The sequence below is a fragment of the Oncorhynchus nerka genome, linkage group LG3 (genome assembly GCF_034236695.1).
Source record: "Oncorhynchus nerka isolate Pitt River linkage group LG3, Oner_Uvic_2.0, whole genome shotgun sequence".
In the NCBI taxonomy this organism is placed as follows: Eukaryota; Metazoa; Chordata; class Actinopteri; order Salmoniformes; family Salmonidae; genus Oncorhynchus; species Oncorhynchus nerka.
Genome location: NC_088398.1, coordinates 65,221,835 through 65,233,670, shown reverse-complemented (window position 1 = coordinate 65,233,670; position 11,836 = coordinate 65,221,835). Strand labels below are relative to the sequence as shown.

The 11,836-nt window shown below is 50.1% G+C and overlaps 1 protein-coding gene across 1 annotated transcript in view; it reads right to left on the bottom strand.

The window, feature by feature from the left end:
• LOC115112439 (protein dopey-2-like) overlaps nt 1-11,836 on the bottom strand; it is a 65,789-nt gene that overhangs the window by 18,219 nt on the left and 35,734 nt on the right. The window contains exons 8-22 of the mRNA XM_029639509.2: nt 11,589-11,698; nt 11,268-11,379; nt 9,006-9,126; nt 8,771-8,890; nt 8,519-8,630; nt 8,188-8,424; nt 7,302-7,639; nt 6,748-7,172; nt 6,092-6,363; nt 5,634-5,786; nt 5,228-5,328; nt 3,245-3,435; nt 1,440-3,130; nt 1,118-1,309; nt 900-1,022 (exon numbers count right to left, since the gene is read on the bottom strand). Of these exons, the coding sequence (XP_029495369.1) occupies nt 900-1,022; nt 1,118-1,309; nt 1,440-3,130; nt 3,245-3,435; nt 5,228-5,328; nt 5,634-5,786; nt 6,092-6,363; nt 6,748-7,172; nt 7,302-7,639; nt 8,188-8,424; nt 8,519-8,630; nt 8,771-8,890; nt 9,006-9,126; nt 11,268-11,379; nt 11,589-11,698 (4,298 nt within the window). The remainder of the gene's footprint in view (nt 1-899; nt 1,023-1,117; nt 1,310-1,439; nt 3,131-3,244; nt 3,436-5,227; nt 5,329-5,633; nt 5,787-6,091; nt 6,364-6,747; nt 7,173-7,301; nt 7,640-8,187; nt 8,425-8,518; nt 8,631-8,770; nt 8,891-9,005; nt 9,127-11,267; nt 11,380-11,588; nt 11,699-11,836) is intronic.

Below are 11,836 nucleotides of genomic sequence, written 5' to 3'. Positions count from 1 at the left end.
GTGTGTGTATGTATGTGTCACCCTCTTGTTGTGATGGAAGGTGTGTGTACGTATGTGTCACCCTCTTGTTGTGATGGAAGGTGTGTGTGTGTGTGTGTGTATGTATGTGTCACCCTCTTGTTGTGATGGGAGGTGTGTGCGCGTGTATGTATGTGTCACCCTCTTGTTGTGATGGAAGGTGTGTGTACGTATGTGTCACCCTCTTGTTGTGATGGGAGGTGTGTGTGTGTGTGTGTGTCACCCTCTTGTTGTGATGGAAGGTGTGTGTATGTATGTGTCACCCTCTTGTTGTGATGGAAGGTGTGTGTACGTATGTGTCACCCTCTTGTTGTGATGGAAGGTGTGTGTGTGTGTGTATGTATGTGTCACCCTCTTGTTGTGATGGGAGGTGTGTGCGCGTGTATGTATGTGTCACCCTCTTGTTGTGATGGAAGGTGTGTGTACGTATGTGTCACCCTCTTGTTGTGATGGGAGGTGTGTGCGCGTGTATGTATGTGTCACCCTCTTGTTGTGATGGAAGGTGTGTGTATGTATGTGTCACCCTCTTGTTGTGATGGAAGGTGTGTGTATGTATGTGTCACCCTCTTGTTGTGATGGAAGGTGTGTGTGTGTGTGTGTGTGTGTATGTATGTGTCACCCTCTTGTTGTGATGGGAGGTGTGTGCGCGTGTATGTATGTGTCACCCTCTTGTTGTGATGGAAGGTGTGTGTACGTATGTGTCACCCTCTTGTTGTGATGGAAGGTGTGTGCGCGTGTATGTATGTGTCACCCTCTTGTTGTGATGGAAGGTGTGTGTATGTATGTGTCACCCTCTTGTTGTGATGGGAGGTGTGTGCGCGTGTATGTATGTGTCATCCACTTGTTGCAAAAATAAATAATAATAATTTTAAAACACTCACTTTGTTTGTGGTGTGTCTCTTGCTCCTCCGGCTGCTCCACACTGCTCCCACTGAGGCCATGAGCTGCACCCCATACTGCCCCGTCAGAGGAGTCAGAAACTCCAACACACGCTGCCTCAGGATCTACACACACACACAAATTCACATGCAGGACATATCATAGCACTACTTACTTCCCATACAAACACACTCCCACGCAAACATAAACACAGGCATACCTTGTAGCTCCTGAAGTAGACTGATGTGGAGGGGTGTCTGGTGGTCTGGGTGGAGTCTGAGCCCCTCCTCTGGGACTCCTCCCTCTTGACCACACCCCACAGCAGAGCCATACTACTGAGCATGTGTGGCAGCTCCTTGATCACAGCATTGCGTGCGTTCCGGACGTCTGCAGGGTCACAGGCCACCAGGGACTGAGAGGGACAGATGGAAACATTAAACAATTGTTTTCTGCATTCAACTCTGTGTGTCTGAGTGGGTAGCAGAGTGATCCACCTACATGTTGCCAAATCAGTAGTGTGTGTGTGTGTGTGCGCGACTCACCTTCTTGTTGTCCAGTAGACAGTGGTGAGTGAGTGTGGTCAGTCCCTCCAGTAGGGTGAGAGGGTAATCAGGAGCAATGTTCTCCTTCCTGCTACTCTGTGTAGCCTTCCCCCCGTCGTGATCGTACTGTTTGACCAGCTCATCCAAGTTCCTGCAGATCTGGGTGATGAGCGGAGCAACGATGATGCCCAGCGAGCGCCCGAGGTAGGGCAGAGACGAGCACAGCAGAGCCACCCAGTGGGGGTGCATGGCATAGCCGTACTGCGGCTGCAGAGCCCGGGCTGCAGCAGACACAAACATCCCCTGGGCTGTGATGGGCTGGGTCTGGACATACTGAGCTGCCTTGATGGACTGTTGGAACAGAACCCCTGTCTGCCATTCCTGCTTCATGGCTGAGGAGGCAGGGGTAGCTACAGGTGTGTCACGGGGCTCATCGGGGTGCGGGGTTGAACCAGACCCCCCTGGCCACACGTAGTACTCCAGGACGATGAGGGCCTGTAAGAGCTTGAGCAGCTCCATCTGTAAGGGGTATTGCTCTTGCCCCCCTCCCCCTCCAAGATTCACCAGGCTCTCCTCAGACAGGCCCACCTGTTCATCGAACAGATTCAGACCCCCCATGGCAGAGTCCTTCTCCACCCCTTTCTGGCTGATGTACATGGAGGCTGAGAGGGTGAGAAGGGCGTACTGCTGCACCTTACACCCAGCCAGAAGCTTGCGGATGGCCTCTGGGCCGACCCCAGCCTCCTGCAGGGTGGAGCTGTCCCTCTGACCCCACACCACACACCCCAGCTGAGTCACCAGGCGGGTCAGCACCCCCACGCTCTTCACCTGGACCTCCCTGTTCCCCTGCAGCTCCCTGGGACCCAGGGTGAGGTAGGACGGGTAGTGGGAATGTAGGAACCTCAGGCATAGCGATACCAGCAGCTCGATGAGCAGGGAAGGGGGAATGGAGGGCGAGGAGGTGGGCGAGAGCAGCCGTCCATGGAAGCCTCTTCCGTCCTGGGCCTGCTGGTGGCGCTGGAGAAGGTTGGAGACCAGGTTGAGGTGGGCGGCTGAGCTGGTGTCCAGGGAGGTGGAGGAGAGGGCGTCCACTAGAGGGCGCTGGGCGCTGCTCCTCAACAGACTGTCCAACAGGGCCAGGCCGTGGAGCAGGCGGGGCCAGCCGCCGGGCATAGAGTACAGCAGAACATGGCGGAACAGAGAGTCAATGACTTCACGCTTCTCACGCTCCTGTTTGAGGAGACGCGACTGAGCCATGGCTTCACGCTCCAGGTCATCCTCCTCGCTCGACAGCGAATCGGACACTTGTGTGTGTTCCGATTCCACCCTCCTCAGGCAGCTGACCACACCTCCTTCCTCTACGCTACAACCATAAGTGGCGGAGCTGGAGTTCTCTGTGGAGACCTGGGCACCACTGGTGTCAGCTGACTCGGTGTGTTCGCTCTCTTCCTCCTCCTCCTCCAGCTCGTCTTCCCCCTCTGTGGCTTCACTCTCACTGCAAGACTCCCCCGTGGAGTCAGCCGCTGGATTGGTCGTCTCTGGGTCACGCTCTAGCTCCCCCCACAGGGCCTCCCGGTCCACCAGGATCATGTGACCCAGTGTACCCTCATCTGGTTGGGTGCTGGCTGCCATGGCGCCCGTGGAACTCTTGGTGGTGCTTCGACTTCTGCTGTTTAAATCTTTCAGATTACCTACAGAGAGAAAGAGGTCTACCAAAACATATACACACTAGGAGAGCAACATCCCTAAACACTCCAACAATCACCACTTAACACTCCAGAACACACACAAACACACGCACGCACCTGCGGTGAGGTTCTGTTTGACACTCTGGATGGTGCAGCGCTGGGTGGAGGGGTGGAGCAGCAGCAGCAGAACAGGCTCCAGGATCCGGACCACGTCCTGCAGGGAGAGAGCCCTGACCAGCCAGCACTGGGCTGCAGCACTCACAGAACCATCTGGGCTGTTCAGACAGTCCACCACCACGCACAAAGACCTGGGACAGAGATACACAGAGTCAGTCATAGGGAGATGAGGGACAGACACACAATCTTAAATAGTGCCAAGACAAAGACAAAGACACAGACAAAGAGTCCATCTCAGTGATCTGAGGAAAGCAGAACAGGTTCACTACAGTAGTACAGTCGTGGCCTAAAGTTGAGAATGACACAAATATAAAGTTTGCTGCTTCAGTGTCTTCAGATATTTTTGTCAGATGTTACTATGGAATACTGAAGTATAATTACAAGCATTTCATAAGTGTCAAATGCTTTTATTGACAATTACATGAAGTTGATGCCAAGAGTCAATATTTGCAGTGTTGACCTTTCTTTTCAAGAGCTCTGCAATCCACCCTGGCATGCTGTCAATTAACTTCGGGGCCACATCCTGACTGATGGCAGCCCATTCTTGCATAATCATAATCAGAGTTTGTCAGAATTTGTGGGTTTTTGTTTGTCCACCCGCCTCTTGAGGATTGACCACAAGTTCTCAATGGGATTAAGGTCTGGGGAGTTTCCTGGCCATGGACCCAAAATATCAATGTTTTGTTCCCCAAGCCACTTAGTTATCACTTTTGCCTTATGGCAAGGTGCTCTATCATGCTGGAAAAGGCATTGTTCGTCACCAAACTGTTCTTGGATGGTTGGGAGAAGTTGCTCTCGGAGGATGTGTTGGTACCATTCTTTATTCATGGCTGTGTTCTTAAGCAAAATTGTGAGTGAGCCCACTCCCTTGGCTGAGAAGCAACCCCACACATGAATGGTCTCAGGAGGCTTTACTGTTGGCATGACACAGGACTGATGGTAGTGCTCACCTTGTCTTCTCCGGACAAGCTTTTTTCCAGATGCCCCAAACAATCAAAAAGGGGATTCATCAGAGAAAATGACTTTACCCGAGTCCTCAGCAGTCCAATCCCTGTTCCTTTTGCAGAATATCAGTCTGTCCCTGATGTTTTTCCTGGAGAGAAGTGGCTTCATTGCTGCCCATCTTGACACCAGGCCATCCTCAAAAAGTCTTCGCCTCACTATGCGTGCAGATGCACTCACACCTGCCTGCTGCCATTCCTGAGCAATTTCTGTACTGGTGGTTCCCCGATCCCGCAGCTGAATCAACTTTAGGAGACGGTCCTCGCGCTTTCTGGACTTTCTTGGGTGCCCTGAAGCCTTCTTCACAACAATTGAACCGCTCTCCTTGAAGTTCTTGATGATCCGATAAATGGTTGATTTAGGTGCAATCTTACTGGCAGCAATATCCTTGCCTGTGAAGCCCTTTTTGTGCAAAGCAATGATGACGGCACATGTTTCCTTGCAGGTAACCATGGTTGACAGAGGAAGAACAATGATTCCAAGCACCACCCTCTTTTTGAAGCTTCCAGTCTGTTATTTGAACTCATTCAGCATGACAGAGTGATCTCCAGCCTTGTCCTCGTCAACACTCACACCTGTGTTAACAAGAGAATCACTGACATGATGTCAGCTGGTCCTTTTGTGGCAGGGCTGAAACGCAGTGGAAATGGTTTTTTGGGATTCAGTTCATTTGCATGGCAAAGAGGGAATTTGCTATTAATTGCAATCATCTGATCACTCTTTATAACATTCTGGAGTATATGCAAATTGCCAGCATACAAACTGAGGGAGCAGACTTTGTGAAAATTAATATTTGTGTCATTCTCAAAACTTTTGGCCACGACTGTAGAGTCACGAAACAGAATACGCTGGGGACCACAGCACAAACTGCTGTTGGACCCAGAGACCAACCACTGACCATACTTCAAGCTCTGTACTCACCGGTCAAACGAGCGGTTCAGAGACATGGTCCGGTTTGACTGGTTTTCCCTGGTCAGGTGCCACAGCACTGAGAACCTATGTAGGGCCTCCAATCGTACAGCCTGAGGGAATACACAAAGCATACCGTGGGGAGAACAAGTATTTGATAACCTGAAAAATCGGCAGTGTATCAAATACTTGTTCTCCCCACTGTAACTGATATGTTAGTTAAACACAGAGGATGACTTACTGTTTGTTATATCACATGAGTTTAGGCTGGAGTATTTGTTCATATGTTAGGTGTGAATATATGTAAAACCTCAGTGCTGTTTAAATGCGTTAGGAGTATTGGATGGCTCATTGCTGTAGGCGTCTAGTGTCTTGATATTACAGTAGAATCTTGTTAGTGTGTGTATGTGTTCTGTACCTTATCTCTGTGCAGTAAAGCCTGGCAGACGATGTCCTCACAGATGGATGCGGACGGGGCCAGGCAGTGGAGCCGATAGAAGAGCTCCACACAGGAGGTGTGCTGCTCTCGACGCTCCACATCCAGCTGACCCCACAGCACCTGGGCCACCCGCTGCATGGGATCACAAAGGTGAAAGGTGAAATGTTAGAGGTGATGATGATCGGTTTTCATTTGAATCAACTTAACGCAGCAGCATCAGATTACTAATGATCCTGATTTGGTAATAGGCAGCAGAAATGAAAAAGGTGATGATGCTGTTGGACATAGTTACAGATGACACATTCACTAAGGAAATGTACACATTTCATCATATTATAGAGTAACACGTCAGACCAGCTAGGACTACTCATATTATGTTCCCTCTTTATGTAGCAGTAATACAAGCCCCCTGCCATGGTAGACCATGATTTCCTGACCTGGTAGAAATCTGTACTCTGCTCGATGGCGCTGAGCAGGCCTGGGTAGATGGGGGGTACAGTGACCATCTGCAGCCGTCCGCTCAGGGGGTTGGCGTTGCTGGCCTGGTAGCGCCTGGTCTTGTCCTGGATGACCAGGGCCAGGGACTGGGAGTGGTTGATGAGCTCCAGAAGAGAGGACACAGCCGTGTGCTGCACCTGGTAGTCCCTCGACAGGCAACACAGGGTCATCAAGGACCTCAGCCACAAAGGCAGGCAGCCCACGTCACTATCTGAAGAGAAAAAACAAAACAATATTTTGGTTACTTCCCATTCAATGAGTTCAAATTAGTCAAGATCATGAAAGCATATCAGTATACTGACTTGAACCAACATAAAGTGGTCAATTCAGCCCTGTTAGTAAGCCATGTTAGGAGTAGGAGTACACACCAAAGCTTAAGCTTTTCATTTGAATAGACAAACCAGCACCCCAGTAAACCTTTTGGTTAATAGTAGAGTTGTAGAGTTATACAAATTTCCCTATGTGGACTCAATTGTGTGAGTCTGACATGCAAGACTACTGGTTGGCTAACTAACTACAGTAAGTTTGTGTAGAGCTGTATAGACTGACCTGTATGGGTAAACAACCATTATTGTGTAAAAGTGTATACTGTCACCTGTATGGTGGAACATGTCGCTGTAGAGCACCTGGCTCTCCTCCTCACTCAGGTACAGGGGGAAGGTGGTACACTCCAAAAGCAGGTGGCATGCTGCCGTGAACGCCTGGCGGCACTCCTCTGAAATCTCCGCCCTGCCCCGGGGCATGTACCCTGCCCCCCAGTCCACCCCTCCTCCCGTGCCCACTCGCCCTTTCTTCTTCTCTGTAGGTGGGACAGGGAGGTCTGGGACAGGGGGGTCCGAGATAGAGCGTGGTTTGTGTTTGTTGGGGGTGAAGAGCTCGGCTAGCTTGTCTTTGATCTGGGTCTTGGTGATCTGAGGGCCCTCCTGGAACGAGGTCTTCCCACCAGGGGAGAGGGCAGCGGGGTCCGGCTGTACAGCCTCCTCCTGCCCCCTGACGTCCTCCACCTGAACCAGCAGGTACCTGGGAGGGGAGAGGAGGGAGAGAGAGATGGGGAGAGAGAGAGAGAGTTGATCAAGTCGTTTTGATTGATGCATGTTGTGCTTGATGACTGTGTGTTACATGTTTTCCAGATGTGATCATGTTCTCTACCAGGTGGTTATGAAGGTCAGTATATCCAGCAGACACTGGGTCATGGTCTCCACATTGCCCCCCTTCCTCCACACACCCTGGCACTCTTTCACGATCCCCACCCCCTCGGGGCTCAGTCCCACCCCTGGTAAGAGGTGCAGTTCCGAGGGTGAGGCGCTGATGCCCAATCCGCTGTCTTCAGACCGAAGGAGTGGGAAGGCGCTTTCTCCCTCTACCGGGCCAGTCTCCTGCTCCACAACCGCATTCAGCTCTTCCTCTGGTTCTGCGTTGTCATGGGTAACGTTGACCCGACTGCCCTCTTCCTCCTCCTCGACCCTTTCCTTCTCCATATCCTGCATCTAAGGGGAGAAAATGTATGATCCAACCAGAATACCACCAATGAGGGAGTGGGTAGTATGACCTTAAAAGGACAGTTAGAGAACTGTTTCCTTGTCCTTAAACTAAAAAAAAAAAAACTGTTCCCCCCCCCCCCCCCTAAGATTTTAGAGAAATCCCATCGTGATCCAGTATCTGACTGAAAGAAGCTAGAGATCAGTGTAAGCTGTGTTTATGTGACACACAGACAGGCCAGTGTTACAGCTGGACTTCAGACCTTATTTATATCGGCAGGGAGAGTGAAATTAGAAGATTGGTTGGCCTGTGTAGTCTGGATCTACCATCAAGTCAAGAGGAGTACAGTACATGAGAGACAGCCTGACAAGAGGCTAACCCTGCCAGGAATGTTATCCATCAGTCAGACAGGTCACCTACCAGACAGTTCATCCTGAGGGCATGACCATTCTTAAGTACCTCAGTAGTGCTGCATCCCTAACTCCCATTTTCCTTCTACTCTCCATACGCATGCCAGTTTCTCTGAACTACTGCACACACTCACACAACCACTGACCGGAACAAATTTGAAGCTCTCCTCCTGTGTCGGTGACTTCACTTTCTGTGACTGTGACTCCACCTCCATGTCCATATAAGTCACGGGCATCTGGATCTTACTGAGCACCTTGAAGCAGGTGCGCAGGCCTTGTGTGAGCTCCGATAGGTCCAGACAGGTCATGTGGGTACGGAGTGCATGCAGCATGCGGCCAAGCATCTGGGGCAGGAACTGAGACTGGATGTCAGCATGGAGCTCCTATTGGACCAGACCAATCAGATAGGGTTAGAGAGAGCAAGAAAGAGAGGGAAAGAGAGAGAAAGAGGAAAAATAGAAGCATGTGTGTGTGTACCAGAGGGATGACGTCCAGTAGGAATATGATGAGCGTGGAGATCTCTGTGACAGAGGGAGCAGGAGAGTCACTGTGGTACTGCAGAGGGGGCGGCGGCAGGTCAGCTGGGTTGCTATGGAGACAGAGACACAGAGAGAGATCAGCTAAACAACATAAAAGACATTCGAGTTGGAGAAAGATGCTTTATAACAGCAAAGCTACAGTGACTATTCCAGAGGAGGTATAGTAGGTGCTAGTAGAGGCGTTACCTACCTGAGGCAGGTGCAGAAGTGGCAGGTAATGTAGTCCCACAGGAACTCACTGTTCATGGAGCTCACCAGCATGTTCACCGTCTTTATGATTTCTGATGCGTTCTTGTTCTCTTTTATTTTACTGCACAGACAACACATCTAGGCAGTCACTATCATGTCGATCTCTTTTTAGGAAACTTCCCAATAAATATCATTCATCTATATTAGTTCATTCTCCACTCGTCCCATCCTCTCACCTGGCTAGCTGGTTGCCTGTCAGGCCAGTGCTGGTGATAGACTCCTTCCCCAACATCTCTCTGCAGTAGCTGTAGAACGCTCTCACCACCTCCAATAACACACTGCCCACTATCAGAGGACCTGAGAGAGACCACCATCATTATCATCACATACTGTCCACTATCAGAGGACCTGAGAGAGACCACCATCATTATCATCACACCCTGTCCACTATTAGAGGACCTGAGAGAGACCAGCATCATTATCATCACACACTGTCTACTATCAGAGGACCTGAGAGACCACCACCATCATCATCATCATCACACACTGCCCACTATCAGAGGACCTGAGAGAGACCAGCATCATTATCACAAACTGCCCACTACCAGAGGACCTGAGAGAGACCACCACCATAATCATCAAACTGCACACTATCAGAGGACCTGAGAGAGACCACTATCCTCACACACTGCCCACTATCAGAGGACCTGAGAGAGACCACCATCATCATCACACACTGCCCACTACCAGAGGACCTGAGAGAGACCACTATCCTCATACACTGCCCACTATCAGAGGACCTGAGAGAGACCACCATCATTATCCCACACTGCCCATTATCAGAGGACCTGAGTGAGACCACCATCATCATTATCATCACACACTGCTCACTATCAGAGGACCTGAGAGTGACCACCATCATCATCACACACTGCCCACTACCAGAGGACCTGAGAGAGACCAGCATCATTATCATCATCAATATCATAAACTGCCCACTACCAGAGGACCTGAGAGAGACCACATCATTATCACACACTGCCCACTATCAGAGGACCTGAGAGAGACCACCATCATCATCATCACACACTGCCCACTACCAGAGGACCTGAGAGAGACCAGCATCCTTATCATAAACTGCCCACTACCAGAGGACCTGAGAGAGACCAGCATCATTATCATCATCAATATCATAAACTGCCCACTACCAGAGGACCTGAGAGAGACCACCATCATCATCATCACACACTGCCCACTACCAGAGGACCCGAGAGAGACCAGCATCATTATCACACACTGCCCACTATCAGAGGACCTGAGAGAGACCATCATCATCACACACTGCCCACTACCAGAGGACCTGAGAGAGACCAGCATCATTATTATCACAAACTGCCCACTACCAGAGGACCTGAGAGACCAGCATCCTTATCATCACACACTGCCCACTATCAGAGGACCTGAGATAGACCAGCGTCAACATCATCATCATCACACACTGCCCACTACCAGAGGACCTGAGAGAGACCAGTATCATTATCATCATCATCATCATCACACACTGCCCACTACCAGAGGACCTGAGAGAGACCACCATCATCACCATCACACACTGTCCACTATCAGAGGACCTGAGAGAGACCACCATCATCATCATTATCATCATCATCACACACTGCCCACTACCAGACGACCTGAGAGAGACCACCATCATCACCATCACACACTGTCCACTATCAGAGGACCTGAGAGAGACCACCATCATCATCATCATCATCACACACTGCCCACTATCAGAGGACCTGAGAGAGACCACCATCATCATCATCACACACTGTCCACTATCAGAGGACCTGAGAGAGACCACCATCATCACCATCACACACTGTCCACTATCAGAGGACCTGAGAGAGACCACCATCATCATCATCACACACTGTCCACTATCAGAGGACCTGAGAGAGACCACCATCATCATCATCACACACTGCCCACTATCAGAGGACCTGAGAGAGACCACCATCATCATCATCACACACTGTCCACTATCAGAGGACCTGAGAGAGACCACCATCATCATCATCACACACTGCCCACTATCAGAGGACCTGAGAGAGACCACCATCATCATCATCACACACTGTCCACTATCAGAGGACCTGAGAGAGACCACCATCATCACCATCACACACTGTCCACTATCAGAGGACCTGAGAGAGACCACCATCATCATCACACACTGTCCACTATCAGAGGACCTGAGAGAGACCACCATCATCATCATCACACACTGTCCACTATCAGAGGACCTGAGAGAGACCACCATCATCATCATCATCATCATCACACTGCCCACTATCAGAGGACCTGAGTGAGATGATCATCACCACCACTACACCCTACTTACCAGCAGAGGGCTTCAGACAGCTGGACATAGTGAGAAGGGGAGGGGAGGGGTGGGAGAGATGAGGCCTGAAGTAGGGGAGGTGTGTGTTTACCTATCTCTGGCTTATCTATAAGGCTGATGATGATGCGGAAGGGTCGTAGATAACCAATCACGCTCTCCGGGTCCGCCTCCACATCCTTCTGATTCAAGATGTTGATCAAAGCCTAAGGACAGAGACACAGAGGACACACACGGTTACACCACTGGGTATTTACTGAATTCAAGTTCACCTTGTTTTCATGGTTTCATATTAAAATGAATGACTTGCATTTAAGGGCAGGTGTTTTAAGTCCTTCATGAGGTTTAATAATCTGTAACAGTATGATTTATATACTACCACTGATCAACAGTAGTGTTAGCTAGTGTGTCCAACCTGCACTAAGAGTTCTCTGGAGTGGGTGTTGAAGTAAAAGGCTATGTGTTCTTCCATGGAGATGAAGAGGTCAGGGTCTGCAGCAACCATACCCCCCTTAATATCTGTGCCTGGGGAACAGCAACACACACAGATACAGTTATTCACTTATAATATCAAGGCATACATTGTATTATCTGAAAGGAGAGATGCAAACAATTGAGGCTACATGGATACATTTATTAGGTAGACCTTAACGACATTAGCTA